Source organism: Athene noctua, chromosome 13 (genome assembly GCF_965140245.1).
Source record: "Athene noctua chromosome 13, bAthNoc1.hap1.1, whole genome shotgun sequence".
NCBI classification, from domain to species: domain Eukaryota; kingdom Metazoa; phylum Chordata; class Aves; order Strigiformes; family Strigidae; genus Athene; species Athene noctua.
The window spans coordinates 1,436,353-1,461,678 of NC_134049.1; the positions used below are offsets into that span (position 1 = coordinate 1,436,353).

General features: G+C 37.7%; 1 protein-coding gene across 8 annotated transcripts in view; it reads left to right on the forward strand.

Annotated features, from left to right (window-relative positions):
• The window catches only part of NEDD4 (NEDD4 E3 ubiquitin protein ligase), a 59,839-nt gene extending 35,950 nt beyond the window's left edge, over positions 1 to 23,889 (forward strand). For 5 of the 8 annotated variants that reach the window (XM_074916833.1, XM_074916836.1, XM_074916837.1 and 2 more), the window contains 23 exons: positions 2,631 to 2,692; positions 3,938 to 4,040; positions 4,912 to 5,081; positions 5,665 to 5,782; positions 5,906 to 6,073; positions 6,999 to 7,064; positions 7,722 to 7,841; positions 8,244 to 8,450; positions 9,446 to 9,523; positions 9,717 to 9,771; positions 9,860 to 9,918; positions 10,866 to 10,931; positions 13,142 to 13,371; positions 13,966 to 14,087; positions 14,187 to 14,257; positions 15,868 to 15,963; positions 16,999 to 17,072; positions 17,220 to 17,280; positions 17,848 to 17,907; positions 18,019 to 18,126; positions 18,748 to 18,844; positions 21,926 to 21,998; positions 22,076 to 23,889. In XM_074916833.1, the coding sequence (XP_074772934.1) occupies positions 2,631 to 2,692; positions 3,938 to 4,040; positions 4,912 to 5,081; positions 5,665 to 5,782; positions 5,906 to 6,073; positions 6,999 to 7,064; positions 7,722 to 7,841; positions 8,244 to 8,450; positions 9,446 to 9,523; positions 9,717 to 9,771; positions 9,860 to 9,918; positions 10,866 to 10,931; positions 13,142 to 13,371; positions 13,966 to 14,087; positions 14,187 to 14,257; positions 15,868 to 15,963; positions 16,999 to 17,072; positions 17,220 to 17,280; positions 17,848 to 17,907; positions 18,019 to 18,126; positions 18,748 to 18,844; positions 21,926 to 21,998; positions 22,076 to 22,178 (2,367 nt within the window). In that variant the 3' untranslated portion in view covers positions 22,179 to 23,889. The remainder of the gene's footprint in view (positions 1 to 2,630; positions 2,693 to 3,937; positions 4,041 to 4,911; positions 5,082 to 5,664; positions 5,783 to 5,905; positions 6,074 to 6,998; positions 7,065 to 7,721; positions 7,842 to 8,243; positions 8,451 to 9,445; positions 9,524 to 9,716; positions 9,772 to 9,859; positions 9,919 to 10,865; positions 10,932 to 13,141; positions 13,372 to 13,965; positions 14,088 to 14,186; positions 14,258 to 15,867; positions 15,964 to 16,998; positions 17,073 to 17,219; positions 17,281 to 17,847; positions 17,908 to 18,018; positions 18,127 to 18,747; positions 18,845 to 21,925; positions 21,999 to 22,075) is intronic. The other 3 variants (XM_074916831.1, XM_074916834.1, XM_074916832.1) reach the window with 3 other exon arrangements.
• Positions 23,890 to 25,326: the final 1,437 nt, after the last annotated feature.

Consider the following 25,326-nt stretch of genomic DNA (forward strand, 5'->3'; position numbering starts at 1 on the left):
GATTTGCTAGAAGATTTTTAAGTGCTGATATTTTTTTTTTTTAAAATATAGGTTACCTTGTGTTTAGATATTGCTTTCTGCTGCTATGAGAGTTGAGTGCTTTTAGCTTTTTCAAGAATAAAAATGCAAGGTTTGAAACAGGGTTAAAGACAAGAAGAAATTGTAATTATTGTCACATTTCTTAAAATATTTTTGTTAAAGTCTACAATTTTACTTTTAGTATTCCTTATTCCCATAAACAGATACAGAAGAGGGTAAGTGGGAAATAAAGCGAGTGCTGCTTTGTACTTTTTTGGTTTTTAGTTTTTGTATTTCTTGTGCAAATCACATTGTTAGTTTTAAAGAAATATCACCAAGAACATTGAAATAAATAAGCCTTTTCATTTTCTTTTGGAGTCTCAAAACATTAGCAAATATTAACGGATTTATCAGCAACTGATAGGATAGATAAAGTCAGGATAACAACTGTGGCTAAACCTTTCCAGGAGCAGTTGTTCATTCTGGGGAGAACCGTGTCAGGAGTAGTTCCAGACATGTCCCGTTCCCCACTGTAGCTGGGGTCAGGATCACACGAGCTCCTCTCCCTCAGGCAGCGGCGTTGGAGAGCCTGGCTGTAACGTCCCGCTGGAGAAGACTCTTTTCACCTCCCACTAATAAACTGGACAGCAGTATCTGGAGTCTTTTAGAGATACTGGTGCATTTCCTTTCTTTTTTGAGTTAGTTTCACTTGACTATTTTCATGACTTATTTTCTTACCTTCCTCAGACATCAACTTTTCCCCGTCTCCTCTTTATTTCTGCTTCCTGGTTCCTTGTTCTCAATTACTTTGTCTTACCATCTATATCCATTGTACATTATTGGCCCAAATATAGGTGGATTTCTTGGAAGTCTCTCATTTACATAAGTAAATACATATGGGATAAATAAAATGAGTTTATAAATTCTTTATTACATGCAGTTTTGGTTTTACTTGATATGATGCAAATGCAGAGTGTTCGTAACTAAAAAGAGCTGGTAATCAGGGACATGTTAAAAGGGCAAATCTTCTGCAAGATAGGATAGTTGGCAGATAAAAATTTGCTCTTTCCAAAACCAAAATATATTCAATGCTAGATTACACTTGGATTAATACAAGGCAACTGTTGTTTTTGGAAAGTCAGACAAATAATTATAAAATTTAGATTAAGAAGATAATATCTTGGTTTTTCTCTGTGATGTATTTCCACAGTGTGTGTGTTGGTAGAAATAATGTTGAGGAGGGGGGAAAACCCCAAACCCCACAAAACCAAAACCCAAGCTTAATTTAATTTTATTTTCAAAGAGGTATTTACCATAGTTGTAAGACAATTAATTTTATAAGTATAGAACCTGATCTTCCAGATAACACCACTGTAACACGCATCACTACAGGATTGGAGATCTGCACTTTAATTCAGTGAAGGTGGAACACTTCAACTTGAGTGTAGTATTTCTAAATTGTATTAGTAAGAGTTTACACTGAGGTGTCTGAAATACAAGAGACCACTTTTCTTTCTGAGATTTGGTGTAACAGTTACCGCATTCAGTAAAATTTAGTTAGCTTAATTTTAGGACTTTTTCACAAGAAAGCTCAGCAGTTCCAAATAAAATTCTAAAATCTCGAACTTAATCGTGTCTGACCTTTAGATACTGGAATGTTTTTTGTTTCTTGCCAATCAAATGTTGACACAGATTAGGTATTTCTTGAAAATACTGTTATGGAGTTAGTTCAGCCTTTGAGGGTTGCATCATGTACCGTTGTGCTTAATTAAAAGAGGCCTAAATATATATCAGTTGCAAGTTTTTCCTCATCTTATACAGTATACTTCTTGAAACAGTTAAAATACATTCATTAACAAGAGCCTGGAGTCACTCCCCAGAATTTACAGATGGCTAGGGGGGGAAAAAAAACCAAACCAAACTTAGATTTACAAATGTTCCTAAACATACAATATTAGTAAAAAATCAAATGTTTCTGTAAGAATTGCAGAACTTCAGATGGATTATAAATATTTATGTTGATAAGTAAATATCTTTGTTTTCTTTAATGATCCTTCATGTATATTTCTCTAGCTGTACCTGGGATGTATATTTATAAAATTACATCTGGTTACCTCTGTGCTGCTTTCTGTTGAGCAACTTCACTTTTGTGAATCAGAACACAGATATTCTTAGAATGGATTCTTCTGTGATATTTTTTTTTTTAATCCCTGAGTCATAAAGCTAGAAATGGCTTTTTAGGTATGTTCTGTGAAACAAAAAAATAAAAATAAAAAAAATTCGGAAAAGATACTGACCAAGGGGAAGAAGAGTTATGGTAGATCGTTTAAATGTGAGAACTCAGAATCTGTTTCTTAATTTCAGGCTAAACAGGGGGTTTTTCTGCACTTTAGAAACTATATACACTGAAAGGTTTTGGTTTTTTTTCTTGAACTGGGGCGTTAGTCTTATTACTAAGATTAAAGCTGGTATTGCCATTACTGTACCTAAACCTGTAACTGAAATCTTAAAATGTCATAAGATTTTCTTTAAAGAAACTAATTGTACATTTATGATAGTTTTGCTTAAGTGTCTGATACAGATTTTTCTTGAAAAAACTTTTCTTATTCCAGACAGAAAACCCAAGTATGGAGAGACCATATACATTTAAGGATTTTGTTCTTCATCCCAGAAGGTTAGTAAATGCCACATGAAAATTCTGGCTTTCATATCTAAACAATGCTGTTATGTAATTACTTGTAGATACGTAAACACTGGCTAAATTTTTGTCTTCATCAAAGAAATCTGAGCATCAATGGAATAATGTATTTGTGGCTCTACTAAGAAGTCAGCATTTGTTTAAATACTTCAATTAATTATTAAAAATAAACCATTTTTCTTCAGGCCATGATATAATTCGCATTATAATTTCATCAGAACAGTTTACTGTTTTGCTGAACAGAGAAATCCGTGACCAATGTTATGCCGTAACTCATTTATCCCTTTTTAACTTGAAATTGTTTCCTGCCTTCCGATCTCTTTTGTTTGCCTGTTTCATGTAAGCAGTTTCATGTGACCTTGGTTATAAACATAAAAAAACCCTTAAACGTTAAGCAGCTTTTCAGTTTGGGAAGACCTGTGTTAGGAAACCAAGAATTTTTTTAAAATGATAGATTACACTTTGACACTGATATTAGTGTTACGCTTTTCATGTTTGTTTTTAAGATGTAAATTCTTAACCTAAATCTGAGCAGTTTTTAACAACTTTTATGAGAAATAATACATAAAATGCATGTCAGCATTTGTCAGATAATAGGTTCCAGTTTAGCAACAACATCAGAACATGTGGGCTCTGTAGATCTTCCCCTGCTGTGCTAGTAGCAGAAGTATTTTATAAGTATTGTCCACTTCTTGATTTTTAACAGATCAGTGGTTTTAACAGAGTGATTGTAAGTTTCATTTTGATCTTCTGTTTTTCTGAATTTAACATTTCCCATCCTGTAAATGAATGAAGAATAATATTTATTGTCTCTACACAAATTGACTTCAATGGTTTGTTAGTTAAGGATCTGACCTCTTCTTGTAATGACCACCACATGAATTTGGCAATGCTCTGTAGTAAGAGATACTGCCGCAGGTTCAGGCATTTTTCTGCCTTGAGATCTTATAACTTTTAGATGCTTTAGTATTATTAATGCACGTTCTTCAGTGTTGCTCATATTTGCATTTAATCAGACAGGAATATTAATAATAAGGTTCCTACCGTCCCAGTAGCTCAGGCAGAGTAAGAATTGTTAACATGGTAATACCCTGAAATTAATTACCTTAACTATTGTATTGTAAAGTAAGATAGTACATTACTTTCTCTTTTCAGCTATTTTATTTCCAGGTAACAATTTCACAAGTGAACAATGAGAACATTTTATTTTCTCTTCTGCAGCCATAAATCAAGAGTTAAAGGCCACCTCAGATTAAAAATGACTTACTTACCTAAAAGCAACGGGTCTGAAGAAGAAACCACTGAACAGGCTGAAGAATTAGAGGTGGGAAAAGATGTATTTATTGGTGAAAACCCTAGCAAGTGTCTTCAGTTATTAGGGGTAGTTACAGTAAAAATGGCGAGGAATCACTAAGCTATAGAGTGTTTTAGAAACAAACGACCTAAAAGCAGTTGCTTGTATTTTATGTAAAAGTTGTAAGTTGGTAAAAATTCTGGAGCAGTTTTTATAACTAAAGGAGTGACTTTTGTCAGTATATCTGAAAAATAAAACCTACTTTAGGCTTTTGGTGGTGTTCTGGTACTGACTTGCCATATGTCTATAACTTTCTTGTTTTAGAATTAATGGAAGTATCAATGCCCAATATTTTTACTGCTGTCCAACGTTGTTTGACCCCAGCTAGCCAGATGCTGACATCTTGCTGGTCTTATAATTTCAATCTCTCCAATTCATAGGGATATTTTAATCTTAACTGCTTTACAAATGTAATCTTTTGTAAGCACATCCAATTTAGATCAATGGATTTCTTTTCAAGACTTAAACGACTCTTATCAGCATTACTGCCTTCGCTGTGGTTAAGTTTTGTTCCCAAATGGTATGCTTATCTGACTAGAACGTTGGCAGCATATGTATGAAATGAAATTTATTTACTTTTAAAAATCTATTCTGTAAATGCTGTTTATTTTCCTGGAATAAAAACCTCTTGATGCTAATAAATATCTTTTAAGGAACTTGAGTTAAAAATAAGATTTCTGCATGCATAATTTGTCCTATTACTTCTTAAGAAATAGAACAAAACCCAAAGCCAGTCTTACTGGCTCAGTGGAACTGCATGTTAAAAGGGGGGTGGCTTAACAAATTGAGATACTTATTCAACATCAGCAATATTAAAGATAGTTAATATTATATCTCTTAGCCTGGGTGGATTATATTGGACCAACCAGACGCTGCTAGCCAGCCACAGCAGCAGCAGCAGGAATCTCCTCCACTGCCTTCAGGCTGGGAAGAGAGGCAAGACATCCTCGGCAGGACCTACTACGTCAATCATGAATTCAGAAGAACACAGTGGAAAAGACCAACAGCTCAGTATGTCTTCTGGCCTGAAAATTCAAGTGTCTAGTGTAACTAGTTCACTCTAGTTACATTGAAAGCAAGGAGAACGAGAAAGTGAACAGCTTGAGAATTAGTAGAGAGCTGTCCATAGCTTAATCTTGAAGCCCTTGTGTAATGGTCACTGGGTAGTGGTCACTTCAGCTGCACAGTACTCCTCCTGTTCTCTGGAAGTGTGCATTCAAACAGCAACTAGTTGCAGCTGTAAGAGATAATAACTAGAGTAATGGAAAGGAAAATATTTTCCAGCTCCAAAGCCAGATTCCTCCTTCCCAGCAGGAACTGCATTAAATTATTTACCTTGATTTTTTTAGTTTATTCTTTTTCCTTAACATGTGAATTACAAAAGCAATACCTGGAATGCTGTCTGGTTCTTCAGTTTAATTTACACTTCATGTTAACACGAATGCTTATTATTTTTAAACAGTTGAATTTTTAGAGCTCATGACTGTTTCTTTTTCTTCTACCAGAATGACTATTAATGTATGTTTTTGCTGTTAGCCTAACTTAACTGTTGAAAGGTAAAATATGGCCAGTGAATGCTGACTTCCCCCAACAGGGACAACGTAGCTGTTGCAGATATTGGTAGTGTGCAGTTGGAGGCCCAGCATGTGTTCACTCACCGGCGGCAGATATCAGAGGATACAGAAAATCTAGACAACAGAGATTCCCCCGAGGTAAAAACAGTCTAAATGTTTCTAAAAAGTTACTTGCATTTCAGTCTAGTCAAAAAGCTTGTCTTAACTCTTTGTAACTTGGAACTACTTTACTTAAATTTTTTTTTTACTTTCTTTTTAAAGAGCTGGGAAATTATAACTGAAGACGAGGCAACAATGTATAGCAATCAGAACCTTCAAATACCTCCTTCCCAGAGTAATTGTGATATACAGACCCATCTCGCAGAAGAACTGAATACCAGACTTACTACCTCTGGAAGTTCAGCTACTGGCCAGTCAGCAGCCTACACTGTAAATTATTTTTCTCATTGTTCTGAAATACCTCTAATATTTTTGCCCAAATTCACATTTAGAATTGACTGTGTTTTTTCAAGTTTGTACAAAGGCATCACTTGTGTTGAAGGAAACAGCGAAGTGAGAGTAACAAGATTTGATCTCTGCTATTAAATCCTGTGTATAGCAAGAGAATTTCAACTTGCTTGGGTGGCCTAAGGAAAGGAACAGGCTGATCAAATTATTTGTAAGAGCCAGATAGAATGATAGTCTTGCCTCCCTTCACCTCCATCACCTGTCCCCCAAAACTTAAAAATTTAATAATTAATGAAGTGTTCCATGAGGGCACATAGTGAAAAATCCTTGAAATAATTGGGGAAATGCTGGAGCAAGATGGAATACAGTTGCTTAATTGTAGCAGATGAGATCCAAGTATGGCTCTAGGCAGAAGGTCGATACTTATGCGAAGTCCAGAGATTGAATTACTCTTCTCAAACTGGATGTCTCAGATTCTCATATCTTGTCATTGTTAACTTAATCTACTCTTTGAAAAGTTGTGTTAGCTCTAATATATCACAGGCTTTAGTCTACTGACAAGATAATGGAGTAAGTTCTATACTGTAAATTCAATTGTAATGTAACTGCTTGCAATTAACTCTAAAGTTTTAAGTGCCAAAACATCTGTTAAGGTTTTCAGAACTTTCACAAGCCTCTTTATTGTTCTGTTTCAAGGTTATAACAGACACTGTGAACTTAATGTTTCTAGCACTGTTAAAACAGGAGTTTCAAAAATACTACATTAAATTGACGTTTCAAACCAAACAAGACACTTTGTTCAAGATGAAAACTGTAATAGTTACAAGTGTGATAAACTTTGTTGACTGCTGCCATCCTTAAAGCTGCAATAATAGCTAATATGTCATTTGTTCTTCACTGCTTCAAGAACCATTCCAGCAGAAGAGGTAGTCTGCAAACATACAGAGTTGAAGAGCAGCCTGCACATCCAGTGGTATGTCATCTTCCAAAACCCACAGGCTTGTGTAGCAGAGAAGCTGAAGCATTTTCTTAAAGTGAAACTTCTAACTATGTATTATGTGCTGATATTTTAAATTAAGATTTGGCCTTTGCTTCTGGCAGCTGTCCTGACAAAACTGCAATTATGAGTTTAGGCAGATTGGAGTTCAGTTGTAAAGCTTTTATGTCCCACCTTTGTGGTTTTGGTTTAACATCAGCTTAATGCACAGATAGAGTCTGCAGAAGGAAGTGATCTTCCCAGGATGATAAGAGCTTTGTTTTTCAAACTGTTTTATAGTTAAAAGCTCTACTACCATCCTTACATTGTGTTTTCACGATGACACTGCAGAGGTTATAGCCAGAAGCACTAGGCTGGGTCAGCCATGCCTGATCCAAGTATATAAATGAATCCTTTTATATAAGGAACTTGAATTTAAAAAACCAAACAAACTAAACCCCCAAAAATTCTGTCACTTCATACTATTCAGTAAGGACTTAAATACTGCTTTTCTGTTTTATCCAGTTTGTGAAAATTTTGAATCTTTTGGGTTATAGTTTTGTTCTGTTGTGTTAATTTGACAGCGGAGTGCCTCTTCACAGTCAGTTTCATAGCTTTCCTAACTGTTTTTCTTTTGTTATCACTAATACTTAGTTACTGCCTACTTCATCTGGACTACCCCCAGGCTGGGAAGAACGACAAGATGAAAAAGGGAGGTCATATTATATAGATCACAATTCTAGAACCACTACCTGGATAAAGCCAGTTGTACAGGTACTGTCTGTCTTCTAATTTATTAATTTTTTTCATTTAACATTTTAAACATCTCACAGAAATAAAGGTTAGAGACCTCTTTAAAATAGAACATGTGAAAGGCATAATCTGAGAGAATGCAAGGAGAGTTAGAAACAGTAATATTTGTAGCAAGTGACTCCTCTATTAATGTACCAAAGAAGCCTTGTGGAGAGTGATAGGTGAATGTGAAGCCTGGAAGACTACTTGGTAGCATAATCAGTGGTTGTTGGTCAGTGTTGTTGATATTAAACCAAAGAAATCTGTGTACTGTCTGGCACTTGCTTTATGAAACTGCTTTCATGAGTCAAAAATACAGATAATAGAAAAAAGATACTGTTCTCCAGGGCTTTGATTTGAATTTTTTTTTGTCATTTACTATAGATTGCTGTGGAAACGGGTCAGTTTTCAGCTGCGCAGAGTATTTCTGTAGGAAGACAACCACAAGCAACATCAAGTGATTCATCACAACAGCCTTCTCAGCAGCAGCCTGAAATGGAGCAAGGATTTCTCCCTAAAGGCTGGGAAGTCCGACATGCACCCAATGGGAGACCATTCTTTATTGACCACAACACCAAAACTACAACATGGGTAATGGGAAACTACTCTCATGGACTGAAATTCTAGTTCCTCTCAAGTCAAAGCTTTGCTGCTTTCAGCAAGCTTCTGTAGATGTCTGTTAAGGAATAGATTAAAAAAAAAAGGAACCTGTAATAAAAATGCTGTCATTTAAAATACCTACCATGAGTAGAACATTATGAATTTTACAAACTGTATTGGGACTGGAGAGTTTAGCTTGGAAGGAAGAAAATACTGATGTATATAGGAATCTGCTTTGCAGATGTAAAGCATCTCCTAAAGGACGCTTCTGTTATGAGCTAGCACAGTTGCAATTATATGCACTGTTAAGAAAACAGTTTTGTAAACTGACCTTCATCAGGAAATCCATCGCCTTGAATTTATCACATGGTACGGCGACCAACACAAATTTCTGTGACTTCTTAAGCAAGCAGGCCAGGTGCACCTGTACTATGGATGAGGGAGTTGTACAGCTCCAGTTCCACAGAGTGGCACTGCACACCGTTAGGCAGTGCTAATCGGTGGACTTAAGCATTTAAAGAGTAGATCAGTGTTACTGTCAGGTGAAGGAGAAACAGAGAAGTGCATTAAACTGATTGAAAATGAATATTCATTTCTTCAGGATTATGGAAAGAGCTTAACAGACGCACCTTCCCCCTACACCCCAAAAAACCACAAACCAAGCAACAAAAAAACCCAACCACCAAACCCAAAAAGTGCAAGGTATGCCAGAAGCCACGTGGAAAGATTAATTCAACTCAATTACACTGAAACTGATTTGAATGAGGGATTTTTTTTTTTAATGTGTGTGTGTATATGTGTCTATATGTAAATGAAGTGATAGGTCATTAGAAGAAATTAGAGAATCCCCAAGGAACTACCTGGCTGCAGAATCTGCAACAATTATCTACTTGGTACTAGGTGTATTCTTTACACAATCATTAATAAAGAGGAAAAAATGAAAGCAAAATAACAAAATTAACATGCTGCTTGTTTTGTTTTCAAAGGAAGATCCGAGACTGAAAATTTCTGCCCATCCAAGGAGAAAGACTTCCTTAGATCCAGTAGACCTGGGCCCATTACCAGTAAGTAAACTGTTTTGTCTTTGTCTGCAGATACAATTTAAATACTTAAATTAGCACTATTGAATTTTGTAGATGAGAAAATGTGCAATACAAAAGGTACTCTATTTTGAATTCCAGTGCTGTGAGTACATGGAGGGGGGAAATGCCCCCAACTATACAGTTAGAAATTTGTAATGAAAGTGTCTCCTTACAGCCAGGGTGGGAAGAGAGAACTCACACAGATGGAAGAATATTCTTCATAAACCACAGTATGTACGATGTAGTGTTCTCCCCCCACTCAATTTTATTTCTGAACACTATCTAAATTAATGGACCTAATTAAGAAATGTCTTGCAGATACAAAGAAAACACAGTGGGAGGATCCTCGACTGCAGAATGTGGCAATAACTGGACCAGTAAGCTTTCCTTATGTAGCTTTACACATCTTTTCAATAATATTCTTAGAATGAAAACAAACTCTTGTCATTTATCAGTTAGTCTAGAAGATGAAACTTCCAGGATGTTTGAACAAAGCATTTTTATTTCTTTTTAAAGACTGTTTAGAAAGCTTTCTGTGGAAATGGTCTTTAAATGCCAGAAAGAAAAAATAAGTTCCCAGAGTAGTGAAGTTTCCTTATAGACTAGGGGAGGATTTGAAGTGGGTAAGAAACTTTTTTTTTTTATCCACAGTGTCCAAATACAGCTTGTTCAATTAATGAAGTAAACTTGGGAAAAAAACAAACAAAAAAACCCAAACCAACCCAATAACAACAAAATGGCTTTGAAAGGAATGAAATTAATTTCTAACTGAAAAATAATGATCTAGCCTTGATACTTAATCTGAAGTGCAAAATTACCAGGACTAATTGCAATGATGGTACACATTATAATTATAGATGGGTTTTAGTGTTCAGCTGATATCTGTGTTTATTAATAGCCCACATATGTAAACAACCTTCTCTGTTCATGGAAAATAGAGGTGTTTGTAGCCAGGTCTCTCATGATACAGCAAGGAGAGACGATGCGTTGCGTAAGTAACCAAAGGCATTTTGATCACTTTGCTCTGGGCCAGTCAGTGATCTTAGTCAGTCCCATCAGGTCATAGTAAAGTGCAGGCTAAACTCTGCAGACCTGATCAGAACAAATGATCTGAACAAAGAAGTGCCTCTCACTCCAGATGTTCTGACCTGTCTGTGTATTGATAAACTGAAAGTCTCCCCTGATACTTAGTAGAACATGTATTCCTGTTTGAGAACTGAAGTGCATGGTCCGTGTTTCACAGATGCAGACTAGTTTATATTAATTGTTCAAGCATCTCAAGTAATTTTTTTTTCGTTCTCTTTTTTTTTTTTTTCCCCCAAAGGCTGTGCCTTACTCCAGGGACTATAAGCGGAAGTATGAGTTCTTCAGAAAGAAACTCAAGAAACAGGTTAGTGATCAGTAGGAATCCAGCAGAAGGTTAAGAAATTTATGCCCCCAAAGAGAGTTTAAGTTAGTGAAAGGAAATTGATCTTTGTTTACTGTCTGATCACAGATGTGTTTGTGAACAGCAACTTGGTAGCTATTAGATTTAATCTAACAATAGGGTTTGTGACTATGTAGTGATGAAACTGAATTACTACTTTTTCAACTAGATTGCTTGCAAAAAGGTTAAAGTTGTGAACATGGAAGTAGGCTGGCAACAGAGAAGTCTGGAAATCATGGATCTAGCATATAATAGTTTCTGGAACTCAGAATATCAAAGCAGAATTTCTCAGAATGGGTTTTAGACTGTCCAGATGGAAATCTGTACTGTCACCTTGATCAGGCTAGATGCCTGTAATGAATTGTTACAGCCTTAAAATCTTAAGTCTATGAATCTCAGTTGCAAGTTCCAGTTTGAAGTGGCAGTGCCAGATATATTTATAACACATAGCCTGAAAGACTGTAAATAGCATCGGGATGTCCAGAGAACAATGAGTCTTTGCACAACTGCAGTCACATTTGGTATCCTTGGGAGATATTTTATATATATAGCAATAGCCTTTGAGTTCACTTCTATCTGCCAAGTCTGTTCCGGGCCTTTTGGAAACACACGGGTTTGAGCTGACATACGTAATTGTGTGCAATTTGCATGCACCTCATTTTTTGTGTTCCTAGTCAAACAAGCCCGGCATTCCTTCAGATGTCATTATCCCAGTCGGATGAAGTGACAGACAGCTGGGCCACACAACCTAGTCACAGTAATTTAAGAATTAAATACAGGTGTAGATTTTAAAACATACATTACTATTGCCTTTAAGCATTCACAAATACCTAAAGGACAATTAGGGTAATGGATTGATTTATATTGTGATTTAATTTTTGAATACTATTTTAATCAGCTAAGTTTGGTTTCAGTAATTGATTTTTTTACTGCTTGAACTTTTTTTCTGAAAAGTCAGTTTGAAGCTAAAACCGGGAGTATATATATTTTTAAAAAAATAGGGATATTTATTTTTTTCTGAAGTGATCAAAAAGGCCTATATATTTCCGTCACCATGTAAATCGGAGATGTAATATTGTACAATATTTTGCAACTTGGAAAACGACAAATAGTGTGCTCCTCCACCCCAAGTAATTATTTTTTGCTTGTAGTGTGGATCAAGCTGTTGTGGGATATAAATAGGCATTACATTTAAATGCAGCATTCTTTTGGGGTTTTTTGTTTGGGACATTTAGGATAGAATATTTAAGGAGATAAGAAAGTAAAAAGGAAGCATATCTGAACGTGTGCTCTTCAGAGTGATTTATTTTATTAAATATTTATGCATTTGAAAATCGATTATTTCTACTCAGTATGTGGCTAGTTCTTTGAAATATATTGTGTTTCATTGCATCATCCTAATCTAGTCATGGTTGAAATTTCCTGATCCCACTTTCCCGGAGTTTCTCAATTTTGCCCAAAGTAACTGCTGAAATAAACTGGCTGAAAACAAGTGAAATCAATAAAATACTCTGCTGAATCATTAAATCACTATATGAGAACAAAGTTTTATTCCTGGTTTATTAGGGTCTTACTCTCAAAGCTCAGCAGCAAATACGAGCTTCTTGGATATTTTTATTTACATATTTTCCTATATGATATTAAATATAAACTTATTCCTGTACCCTAAAATTTGAAGTGGACTGATTCTTATTTTAATATTGTAGGAATATTTGTCATGTATGTCTTAAGTTAGAGAACAGGACATCTATCCTTACAGTTAGAATATTGAACTAGAAGGTGAAATAAGTCAGGTAAAATTGTTCCAAAATAATTTTATTTATAAACTCTTATTTTTTTTTTAATCAAGCATGTAACATGATGATTTTTTTAGTGTTAAATAAATCATGCCTTGCTGCATGCAGAATAACTGCGCATATGCTGTTCCTAGTAAGAACTTATTTCAACCCTGTTTTCTTGGTATGAAATAGAAATTACTATCTGAAACTCTCTGTGCTAGTTGAATTGTATATAAGTAGAGCCTCTTCTCAATCATTGTGTTAAGTTGCCAGATTATTTAAGAAAAGGATTTGTGTGCCATTCTTTGTCCGTTTACAGAATTTGCATACTCTGCAAGACTAAAAGATGCTGGGTTTTGTTCTGTTATTCTGTTTTAATATGCTTTTTTTTTTCAGAGTGATATTCCAAACAGATTTGAAATGAAAATTCATCGCACAACAATCCTTGAAGATTCTTACAGAAGGATTATAGCTGTAAAGAGAGCAGATTTCCTTAAAGCAAGACTATGGATTGAATTTGATGGTGAAAAAGGTTTAGACTATGGAGGAGTGGCCAGGGAATGGTTCTTCCTTCTCTCTAAAGAAATGTTTAATCCTTATTATGGATTGTTCGAATATTCAGCTACGTAAGTAACACAGGTCTAGAAGACATGAAGACTAGTTAGAGAAAGCAGCTGTATTTCTTGTACCTCCTTTAAGAATGGAATTACTTCCCCAAAAAAACTGTATAGGAGGGTTTAGTTGTTAATAAGTGCAATATTCTGCAACTAGTCCTTTGTTTGATAGGACAATAATGTGGAGAAAGTACCTGTATTTTTTTTTCCAGTAGTCTACCACAAGGCATGACATCTTTGCATAGACAGGCATACGCTTGCAACCATCTACTCCTTTCAGAAGAGACAGTATTTAACAGATAATGAGGAGGATGTTATTCTGACTACTGTAAAATGAGTAGGAGTTAATCCCTTCTCTTTGGCGTATCTCTAACTTACAAAGGTAGCTCATGGTGTTTCAAAACTGTTAATTCTGTTCTGCTAATAGTCTTCTGTTGAGTATTGTTAAATGTTAGACTAGTGATTAATCCAAATATTATTTTTTCAACTTAATGAAAAGTAATACCTGACTTAACCAGTGTCTTTCAGATCTTCAAATGTGGGACTATTCCAATAGTACAACATCTTGTTTTTCTTTCTCTTCCCTGCTCCCTCCCTCAACTTCAGAGATAACTATACTCTGCAGATCAATCCAAACTCTGGACTTTGCAATGAAGATCATCTCTCTTATTTCAAGTTTATAGGTCGTGTAGCTGGAATGGCTGTTTACCATGGCAAACTTTTGGATGGTTAGTATTTATTTTATGTAACATCGTATTGAGATTAACATTGTGCATATTTTGGATTTTAAGTTACATACTGTTCAATTTATTTGTTCTTCTTTAAAGCCTTTTTTATTCGTCCTTTTTACAAGATGATGCTCCAGAAACCAATAACACTTCATGATATGGAGTCTGTGGTATGTCATTTGCTTTATCATGTATGTTAGGATTTCATGTTCATATTAAATTTCTTTTCTATATCTTTTGATGACATTGTGAAGGTTTGAAAGTGCATGATGCAAAGAAATTTTGGCTACATCTTTTATAAGTCTGTGTTGTAGTGAGCCAGCAACCAGGCACCACACAGCACCTTGGTCATTCTCCACCCAGTGGGATGGGGAAGAGAATCTGAAGGGTAAAAGGCAGAAAACTCCTGGGCTGAGATGAAGACAGTTTCACAGGGGAAGCAAAAGCCACGCACACAGGCAGAGCAAACCCAGAACTCCCTGAGCCCTTCCCATGGCAGGCAGGGGTTGAGGCACCCCAGGAGAGCCGGGCTCCGTCCCACGGAGCGGTGACTGGGGCAGACAAACGCCGTCACTGCCAGCACCCCCCTTCCTCCTCCTTCCCCAGCTCCGTGTGCTGAGCGTGAGGCCACAGGGTCTGGAACATCCCTGGGGGCAGCTGTCCCGGCTGTGTCCCCCCCAGCTCCTCGCTGGTGGGGAGGGGGAGCAGCAGCAAAGGCCCTGAGCTGTGTGAGCCCTGCTCAGCAGGAACTCGCCCCTCCCTGGCTTATAACACTGTCTCCAGCACAAACCACAGCCCCGTGCTAGCTACCCTGAAGAAAACTAACAGCACCAGTGTTGAGTAAGATGTATCAAAAAGGATGTAGCCCATTTCATGGCATCACAGACTGGTTTGGGTTGGAAAAGACCTTAAAGCCCATCCAGTCCCACCCCCTGCCCCGGGCAGGGCCACCTTCCACCAGCCCAGGTTGCCCAAAGCCCCGTCCAACCTGGCCTTGAACCCTGCTGGGGAGGGGGCAGCCACAGCTTCTCTGGGCAACCTGGGCCAGGGCCTCACCCCCTCACAGGGAAGGATTTCTTCCTTAGATCTATTCTTAATCCACTCTCTTTTAATGTAAACCCGTTCCCCCTCATCCTATCCCTACACTCCCTGATCAAGAGTCCCTCCCCATTTTTCTTGTAGCCCCTTCAAGTACTGGGAGGCCACTAGAAGGTCTCCCCGGAGCCTTCTCCAGGCTGAACACCCCCAACTCTCTCAGCCTGTCCTCACAGGGGGGCTCCAGCCCCCTGATCATCTCCGTGGCCTCCTCTGGCCCCGCTCCAGCAGGTCCGTGTCCTTCTGCTGTTGGTGCCCCAGAGCTGGAGCCAGCCCTGCAGGGGGTCTCACAAGAGCAGAGCAGAGGGGGAGAATCCTCTCCCTGTACCTGCTGCCCACACTGCTCGGGGTGCAGCCCAGGATACTGTTGGCTTTACCTTAATTTTCATTTCCTAAGGCTCTTTGTAGTAATGCCTAACAATAAAAGGAAGATAAATACAGGATGTGAGACACAGAAGAGTCCAAAATACATTACTTCAGATAATGCTGTGACATCTTAACACCTTTTTGCTACATGAGATGTCCGAGTCGTCAGCTTCCAAACATCTTTAAAGGTCCTTGTAGCTTTGTACAATTGCGGGGTCTCTGTATCCAATACAGGATTAGCCTAGGTAGCAGCATTCACTGGGCTGTAATGGATCCTCTTGTAGTTTAAAATTTACAACCTGGTCATTCTCTCTCTTAGGATAGTGAATATTACAATTCTTTGAGATGGATTCTTGAAAATGATCCAACAGAACTGGACCTCAGATTTATAGTAGATGAAGAACTTTTTGGTCAGGTTAGTATGTTTATGTAAAGTAAAATAGACAAAACATGAAAGAAAACATTTGACCTGTGAAATTATGTGGGTGGGGTTTTTTTTTTTTAAAATCTGTACGGTAATAAGGAAAACCCTTCATTCACAGTCATGTTGGTTTGTTCACTTGAATGCTTCTTTTAGCTGGCTCATGCTCATGCAGTGTTCTGTTACCCTGGCTGTGATGTGATAAAGGGCTTGGAAATAAGCAGAACTTTAAATAAGAGCTCATGCTTTTTGGTTAAATAATATTGTATTGAAATGTAGCTGTTGCTGTGAATGTAGCTGAGATGAAGATATCCATGGTCCCATTACTTAATCTGGAGTAGAGATTGGTTTTATGTGATTGCCTGGGAAGGATGAGCTCTTCTGGAAATGGTTGGAATCATAAATTTCACTGGGAGGCAGTGGTAGGGTTTTTTCTCTAAGATGTACTAGAAAACTATGGAATAAACAAGTTTTTTGTTGTGTAGAAAGCTATCCAAGGTAGGTCCTGTAGAAATATACCACAGGTCTTGAATGAAAATTCTAAATTACAGACGCCGACTGTATCTGAGTGGGATAATGGCCTTTGTGGTCTTGTGAAGTGATCCGAAGTAGGAGTGTGAAAATGTACATCCCTAATGAACTGAAAATCTTATTTGTCTGCTGAGGTTCTAGTAGTATAAAATGGTTCTGTAAGTGTTTTTCCTTGAGATTTGGAAAACAGGCTGGGTCACTGAATGTACAGTAAGTGAAGTCCACGTTACTGAGAACTTGTGTGCAAACAGGTGATCTCTTGTAGCAGGTCAGAAAGGACAGAGGTTGCCCCATTGCAGTCTGGCAACCCTGAACACTAGGGTTTTTTAAAGCAGTCAGTCAAATTCTATTTATACAGCTGACCTGTGAAACTGGTTGTATTTCTCATAGTTCTCAAATTCTGCAGTCTTCAAGAATTATCTAAATTACCTAATAAAACCATATGAATTCTGTTACATACTTACCTCATTTAAGACCTGTTCTGTGTATTGTGTTTAGACCCATCAGCATGAACTGAAGAGTGGTGGATCAGAAATTGTTGTTACCAACAAGAACAAGAGAGACTACATTCAGTAAGTAGGGCTCACTGGGGCCATGTATCTCACTGGATTGCCCCCCTAATAACAGGGGCTCTGTGTTAAGTTGTCTTAACAAAACAAAGTTGTTGCTTTGTATATAAATTGCTTTCATCTTACATGGTTTTGGTTTGTTTTTTACAGTCTTGTAATTCAGTGGAGATTTGTGAGCAGAGTGCAGAAACAAATGGCAGCCTTTAAAGAGGTATAGTTTTAGTTAAAAACAGATTCTTCTGAGAATTTGTTGCATTTAATCTTAAAACAAGCTTTTTTGGACATCCTGAAGATTCAGATTATGTTGTTAGAGGTATAAAAAAGGCAGTAGTGTCAGCTTTGAATTATTTCAGACTTTAAAAATATTTTTGGTGTGTTTTAACTGAAGTGTTTAATTCATGTAGAAAAATTTGCTTATTTCTCAATCCTGCCTGACAGCTTTATCTGTAGTGCAAACTATTTAATGAACTCTGCATAAATGAAAAATAAATCAAACTAATAGAATTAAAGTAGCTGGTTTATCCTTACTTGTATAAGTGATATTGCATATATTCAGACTTATATATCCAGCATTCAGTGTTGCACAATAAAGATGTGAGATAAGACTGAATTTGAAGTACTATGACCAAACTGGGGCCTACTGGAGTCCAAACATCTGTATTTGATATATTGCTTTGGCTTTGTTTAGTAAAGCATCCAAATATCATTCTCAGTGAACAAAAATGCTTAAGTAACATTGACTTGATTTTTAAAAACTTCACCCTTTTTTTTTTTTTAGGGCTTTTTTGAACTAATACCACAGGATCTGATTAAAATTTTTGATGAAAATGAACTAGAGGTAAGTGTATCAAGGAAAAGAAAACAAATTATATTGAAACTTAATGTTACTGACTTAAACTTTGGTGTGTTGTTTGTTTTGTTTTTTTTTTTTTTTTCTTAATCTGTGTAGTTATTAATGTGTGGACTGGGAGATGTGGATGTGGCTGATTGGAAACTACATACAAAATACAAAAATGGCTACAACATAAACCATCAAGTAATACAGTGGTTCTGGAAGGTATCATGAAGTTCTAATTTTTTTTTTTTTTTTTTTTTACTTAAAACCTGTTCAAAAGTTGCTGCCTTTCAGCTATGCTAGTTTATCATGTGATTCATCAGTAGGTAGGTAAATATTTGACTGTTAAAACTCCTGAGAAAGACAGTAAGAAAACTAAAGATGAGGTGCATGGTAAGAATGTAAACACACTACTGATACTTGTTTGTTTTTTTTTTTTTTTAAATCCATGTCTGACTGGGGTTCAAAATATTTGTGTAGACTTTTCTGGCATGGTTACAGTAAAGAGGTGTTAAACTCCTCTGTTTAATAAATTACAGGAGTTTGGCTGCTAGTTCATAACATCAGGAAACTTCAAAGAAAGTAGGGGGCCAGATCTTCAAGGGAAGTATTTTAACAGCCTGCTAAGCCAGTAACTGTACTGATTTTACAGTGCCATTAAATTGTTGATTTCATAGCTTTTAGCAATAGGCAGAAGTCACAGATTATGTGTGTCACTGAAAAAAAGTGCCTATATATATATATATGAGATAATGATTTAGAAATAGAAACTGTGTTGTGTAAGTCTGTTAGTGTAAAACCTGAATTTAAAAATAAATCTTTAATTGTAATTATCATACATAGGCAGTCTTAATGATGGACTCTGAAAAGAGAATAAGATTACTTCAATTTGTTACTGGCACATCACGTGTACCTATGAATGGGTTTGCTGAGCTGTATGGTGAGTACTTATTATGTTCACAATTAAGTGACAGAGAACATGATACCAACACTGTCATGATATTTGACTCCAAGCATAGGCGCATTACTCAAACTTTGCTTTAAAAATGAAAATATACTGGCAGGTGTAAGAAGCAAAGTTAGAGAAGAGTCGCTTAGATCACACAAGTGTCTCATGTTCTATAAATGCTTCATTTTAATTCTGTATATGGAAGTTTTTAAATGTGTAGGACTCCTTGAACGTGGATTCTTGAAGTTCTAAAGAGCTGCAAAAATCCCTGTTTAACATATGATTGAGCTTGAAGAAAATTCTCAGTAATGTAAGATCTGATTACAAAGACATGCTGGCATCAGCAGTTAACTTCAGATTCTCCCGAGTCCCCCAACTGCTTTTATCTGCTCACAAGCCACAGTTCTACACATACATTTACTTTAAAGAGGACGGCTGAAATGACACTAGTTAAACATCATGCCAGGAGTAGGGAACCTACGATGCAGAGATGAAACAAGCAGATGGCAGCGGGGAGCAGACTGCAAAACCAGAGCCAGCAAATCCACTGTGGGAAGCGCCAGGACAGCCCGCAAAGGGTCGGGATGTTTTGCGTATGGGAAGCCTGTTTTCAGCTGCCCTCAGCTATGATGGTTTCTGCTAGACTACTTTCCTCCTTTGTAAACAAGACAGTTTGTTTATAAACCACGAGAATCACAAACAAACACCACTCACTGTGTGTCCCCGTTTCTCCCTCTTCATTTTCATCGTAAATAGTTTATTTTTTCTGTTCCATCAGTGAGTTGTGGGTTCCAGTGGGGAGAACAGTGCCTGCAGTGGACTTGAGCCATGTGTCTGCTGTTGCACCTGAACCTTGGTAGTGATGGAGTTACAGCCCATGCTCACTGCAGTGGAAGCCAATCAGAATTCTGCTGCCTCTGGGTTTTTGTTTTATCTGTCTGAAAACACCATGAGAGATAGAACTAAAGAATGACAGAAGGAAAGAAACTGTTGAAGCTCATGGCTCCCTTCTGCCTATGGATTAGGATATCCTTGGGCAGTCTTCCAGCCAAGTCCCAGTTTCTATAGCTCTATTCACTCATTAATGAAAAATTCAATTAGCAGTTGTCTTTCACAGTGCGTTGTTTCTTTCTCTTGGTTATTTCTGCTTTACTGTGGCCAGCATGCCATCCTCACTAAACCCCAGCAATGACCACAATCACTTTTCCAGCACCTGCTTGTATTTGAAGAACTGTAGGTGGTTCTTCAGTGCTTGTGTTGGTACGTGGCGGTCTGCTGCCGGGCTGCCCTGTGGCTGTTCCCTCTCCAGCCGGCTTTCTAGCAGGAGATCTCCCTCTTCTGGCCCAGAGGGGCATTTCTGATCGTAAACGCAGTGCTTGGTGTCTGGGAGCAGATCCACGCAAGTTTGAGAACAGATGTGGCTTGCTTATATTTCTTGTCTTTCTCCCATGCTGCTTTGTCAACCTCTAGTTAATTAGTTGTAAGTCTGCATTTTAGCTATCCTCTTACCTAGCTATTAAAAGGGAGTTTTATCTTGCAACAGCTAGTTCTCTGCTTCATCCTTATTCCTGGTGTTCTTACCTAGTTACCTTTTCTAACCAGTCTTCTGTGTTGAAGGAAGACATAACCCAAAGAAGAAAGTAAAGAGGAGGAGCTGGGAATGTTCCCCCAACTACTGACATATCTGTCTCACTGATGGTATTTTAGGATGAAGTGCGCAGTGCTTGCTCTCATCTGTCTAGTTCACTCACTAGACTTGTATGAAGTACCGTTTCTGTGCATTGATTGGTATTTCTTACCTTTTTGTATGCATTAGTAGTTGTGAACAGGTTTTCTCCTCTTGTTTTATTTTCACGTTTGGGATGAATTGTCTTGGGTTTTTTTCTGTATCGAAGTTGACTAACATCTCCCAAATCTGCTTCTCTACAATGTGCGTTATTACGTGTTATTCATAATAAAATGAAATTATATTTATACACTTTTTTCATGTCTCCATAAAACCACAAATGAAATATTTTTGAATTGACAATTTTACCTTGGGTAGTCAAAAAAAGCCCCAACATTTTGGAGGAGTCATGGAAAAAAGGGAAGGTGACTGCCTGCATTATAAAACCAAATTGATTTCATAGTTTTGAAGGTATTCTACACAGCACTTACACCTCAGCTGTATTTGTAGGTAAGCCTGTTCTCATTACTGCTGCTCATCTTTATTCTGAAACATGTTTCACATCTTCCATTTCAGAAGCAGAAGGCTTCTGGGTAGCTTCTTGGGTAGCCACCTGCCTTGAAATACAATTCTCTAACTGTATTGATGGTCTCCTTGTAGAATAGTCAGAGGACACCCACCATCAGATGTCACATTCTGTTCCCTGACAAGATAGTTTAAAAAAAAAAAAAAAAACCAAACCAAAACTAAACTGTCTTCTCCAAATGTAACAGATGCTTTGGACAGCTTAAGGAAATGGTTTCAAAATGCCCTTTTCATCCACTTGGCAAGAGTTGAGGGGTCCGAGAAGCTTTCAGATAGGGCATGCTGGAGACAGTTGCTGAAGGCACAGGCGTAGCTGGAGCTGCACTTGCTAGCCAGTAAAGTTCTCAGGTGCATCTGTACATCCCTGGAGCACACACATGGTCACCACGCTTCAAAAAGTTCTCAGTTACTCCACTCTGTTGTTATGTATGTGGAGGTGGACACTAAACACTTTCTACCAGTTTATATAACTTGGTACATGTGGTAAGTCTTAAATTTTTACATGCAGAATTTATACAGTATAAAACTCTTCTGAATAAAATTTTCAATGCCAGCTACTATACATTTGCATTTAGGTCTTAGACTTCCGAGTTTAAGGTGTAAAAGTCTCTTGAAATTAAGATACAGCAAGAAATAATTAAAAATACAACTGAGTTGGGATCTTGACTCTTACTGAGTATAGACTGTATCTGATTTGTGTAGATATGAATTCTACTAATGTCAGAATTGGATTACAAAACCCCAAAATATTTCAAAATTTGAATTTCTGATTATAAAAGAATCTCATCACGAGGTGAAAATTGATGTGTTCTTTTCTGCAGGTTCAAATGGACCACAGTTGTTTACAGTTGAACAGTGGGGTACCCCTGAAAAACTGCCAAGAGCTCATACCTGGTGAGTATTTAATTTAGATAAATTACAACCTTTAGGAAGAGTGATAAAATACTTAAGAGTTTTCCTCTGTTTTTCAGCTTTAATCGCTTGGATTTGCCTCCATATGACTCGTTTGAAGATTTATGGGATAAGCTGCTTCTAGCGATTGAAAATACTCAGGGTTTTGATGGGGTTGATTAAGACAGAGACACAAATTATATTGGTCCAGTGCTGCAATTTCATTTTAAGGGTTTACAAACAAGTTTGACTTTTCCAGGGACTACCATTGTATTTAGCCACATGGATCTTGAATTTTCATAGTATCACTTGTAAAATAAGTAAGGATTAAAAATTCACTAACTTTTGAAATGTATTTTGCCATTTCCACAGTTTTTGTGTACTTTGTTAATAACTACAATATACACATTGGATGGGCCAGTGCCAAGTAAGTCAAAAACTAAAATGTTTTTAAGCAGTTGCCTCTTCTACAGTATTTGACAGACTGTTTTGCAGTAAACTACTGAAGTAAAACTGTGAAGAAATCTTTGCAGAGAGTATAAATTTGAATTGCTGCTTTAAGAGGAACAACTGAAATTGCTAATATGTTTTTTAAAAAAAAAAACACAAACAAACCCAACAAACTTTATATAATGCAATATCATAATCTGTGCTGCTTCAGGCTGTTTGCTACAGATCTGCCCAAAGCACCTTATAATTCAGCATATTAGGTAAAACATTGGAAAGCATTTGTTTGTATTATCAGCCATCAGTTTGCAGAACATTGACTTGCTGACACATTTTATTTGTTAGATTTTTGTTTTTAACTTGCTTTTATTAAAACAGTGTAACAGAACCGGGATTTTTATATAAAAGACAAGCAACATAATTCTGAATTATATTGAGAAATTATATCAGTTTTTTCTCTGAATTTGTATACTGTCGTTGGTTTATTGAGTGTTCATCACTTTTTTTGATAAATTTGTAGTTCAATGGATAATATTTTCAATTCAGCCTTTTGCAACAAATTAATCTTCAAGTGAAATTTGTATGGATATCACTCAGTATTAGTTACTGGTAGTTAGAGGCCTTTATTATCCATTCTTGCAGTATTGCACTACATAACAATAAAAAACATGTTTACAGGGTTTTCTGGGCCAAGTTCAGCAGTCTGGTATGATATGTGCAAACTTCTCTGAACTGCCTGGAGGTTATGCACATGTAACCAGCTGCAGAATTTGGTTCTGTAATATGTTTACAGGTTATGCTAGTTTCTATAGGTGCATTTTTATATTTTTTTTCCTCCACTGTTAGCCTAGAAACCAAATTTGTTAATACAGTATAACCAAAGTCATAACCAACAATGTGCAATTTATTGTAGATCAACCTGTCATATAAATATTAATTTGATTTCTTATGTAAATGTGGGTATTTTTTGTATTAACACTTTTGAGCAAGTACTGGTTAAAATGATTAGCAAAGTTGGTTCTAAAAGAAGAAAAAAAAGTTTATATACCTGGCTTGCTCTCCTTTTAACATTTTATTACCAATACGATCTGAGGAAATCACAGTACCTAGCTTTGGCCAGCAAATTTTAGTCACAGTCTTTATAAATATGCAAGAAGGAAGTGTAGCACATCTCTCTATAAAGATATGTAAATTATGTAACAAATGTAATGGGTCTTAAGGGATGTTTAAAATCCCACTTTGTTTTATTCTTTGACTAGGTCGTTTAGGGCTGAGAATATTACATGTAAATAAAGGTAACTTATAAATTTTCCCAAATTCTATATGCAGTTTTGTAAAACATGAATGATATATCAGTAAATCTGTATAGATTTGAATGTAGCAGGTTTTGTTGCATACTTTAAAGTATAAAATAAGGATCCTGAGAGCAGTAAATAAAATTTTATTCTAATAAGTTGTGACTCAGTTTTTTGAAGTACAAATTGCTAGTCTTGAAATAACAAGAATTCTGTGATTTTTAGCACTCCTAGGTAGCCCAGGGCAGCAGTTCTACCACAGCTGCTACTTTTGTATGGGTGTGGAGGTGCAGCAGCACTGTTTGCTAGTGTTCTGCTCCCAAGACATGCAGTCTTTGAAAAATTAATACCATGTTTTTATAGAAGCTCCAGGTCAGTGTGACCCTTCACTGCATGGCCAGCCTAGAAACGCTGCGTGGTAGCCAGGCAGAGGTGGATGCCCCACAGAAATGCCAGCTGACTGCTGCCCAGGGAGGGTCAGGCTCGTCTCTCCTCCGGTAGGAACACCCTTCTCAGCAGTGGTGAGTGCAGCAGGGGTGTGGTAGGGGCCCCCAAACTCTGCTCCAGGCAGCCCAGCAGCGGTGGGGATGCACCACAGGGCCTGGGTCCAGTGCAGGCTGGGGGAAGCAGCTCCTGGAGGAGGAGGAGGAGGATGCATCTCAGGCCGCAGGGAGCATCTCCCCGGAGCTGGAGCAGGGCTGGCCTTACCTGCAGGAGCTTCTGACTTCCAGCATCGGAAGAAAGGCTTCTCCACCCTTGGGTATGAATCTACAAAACTGTTGTGGTGCTGTGATAGACACAGAGAGGAAGGACTTGTGTTAAGGAAAGGGTTCAGAGCCAGATCAGCCTGAACCAAGTGTTGACACTGAGAAGCGGAAGGTGACAGAGTGCAGAGAGTCCCTTCTGTGGGCTTTAAACTAGGCTTGTTGAGGAACAGTGGTAACAGCTTGTGGGTGAGTAAGAGAAGAGAGGTCAATGGTGCCAAGTCTGGGCAGGGTGCTGGGAGTGAGGCAACCCTTCTGAAGGATGCCACTGGCTGAAGGGGCCCCACACACTGACAGGCAGCAGGGAGAGACCAGGAGGAGCGAGAGACATGAGTCACTCGATGCGGGGAGATCTGTGGGAGGGGGGACAGGCTGGTGCAGAGCCTTGTGGGTGTGGGTCAGAGACGACACCGGTATGGGAAACATCCTAGTGAGGACTTGTCCTACACCACCTCTTTGTCATGAGGAAGCAGGCAGACTGGTCTTTGAAGCATCCCAAGGAATTCCAAAAGTGCAAACCCTGGCTCTGGCAGGGGACTAAGCTCCCTGACATCTGTGGGTCACAAACAGCCTAACAAGGGCGCTGGCTCAGCCACCCAGGGAGGTGCTCTCCTGGCTCTGCTGCTTCAAATGTCTGCCCATCACACCTCCATATTCCCGGGAACATATACACTTAGATGGGGGGCAACTCCAAAGATGCTGCTCTGAATGCTTACCTATTTTTTTCACCAGAAACACTGATCCTAGTATGTGTCTGTGTGCCAGCTGCAGACCAGGTACTGCGGCGTGACAGAGTAGTGTGACAGCTGCTGCCTTGTGTGATAA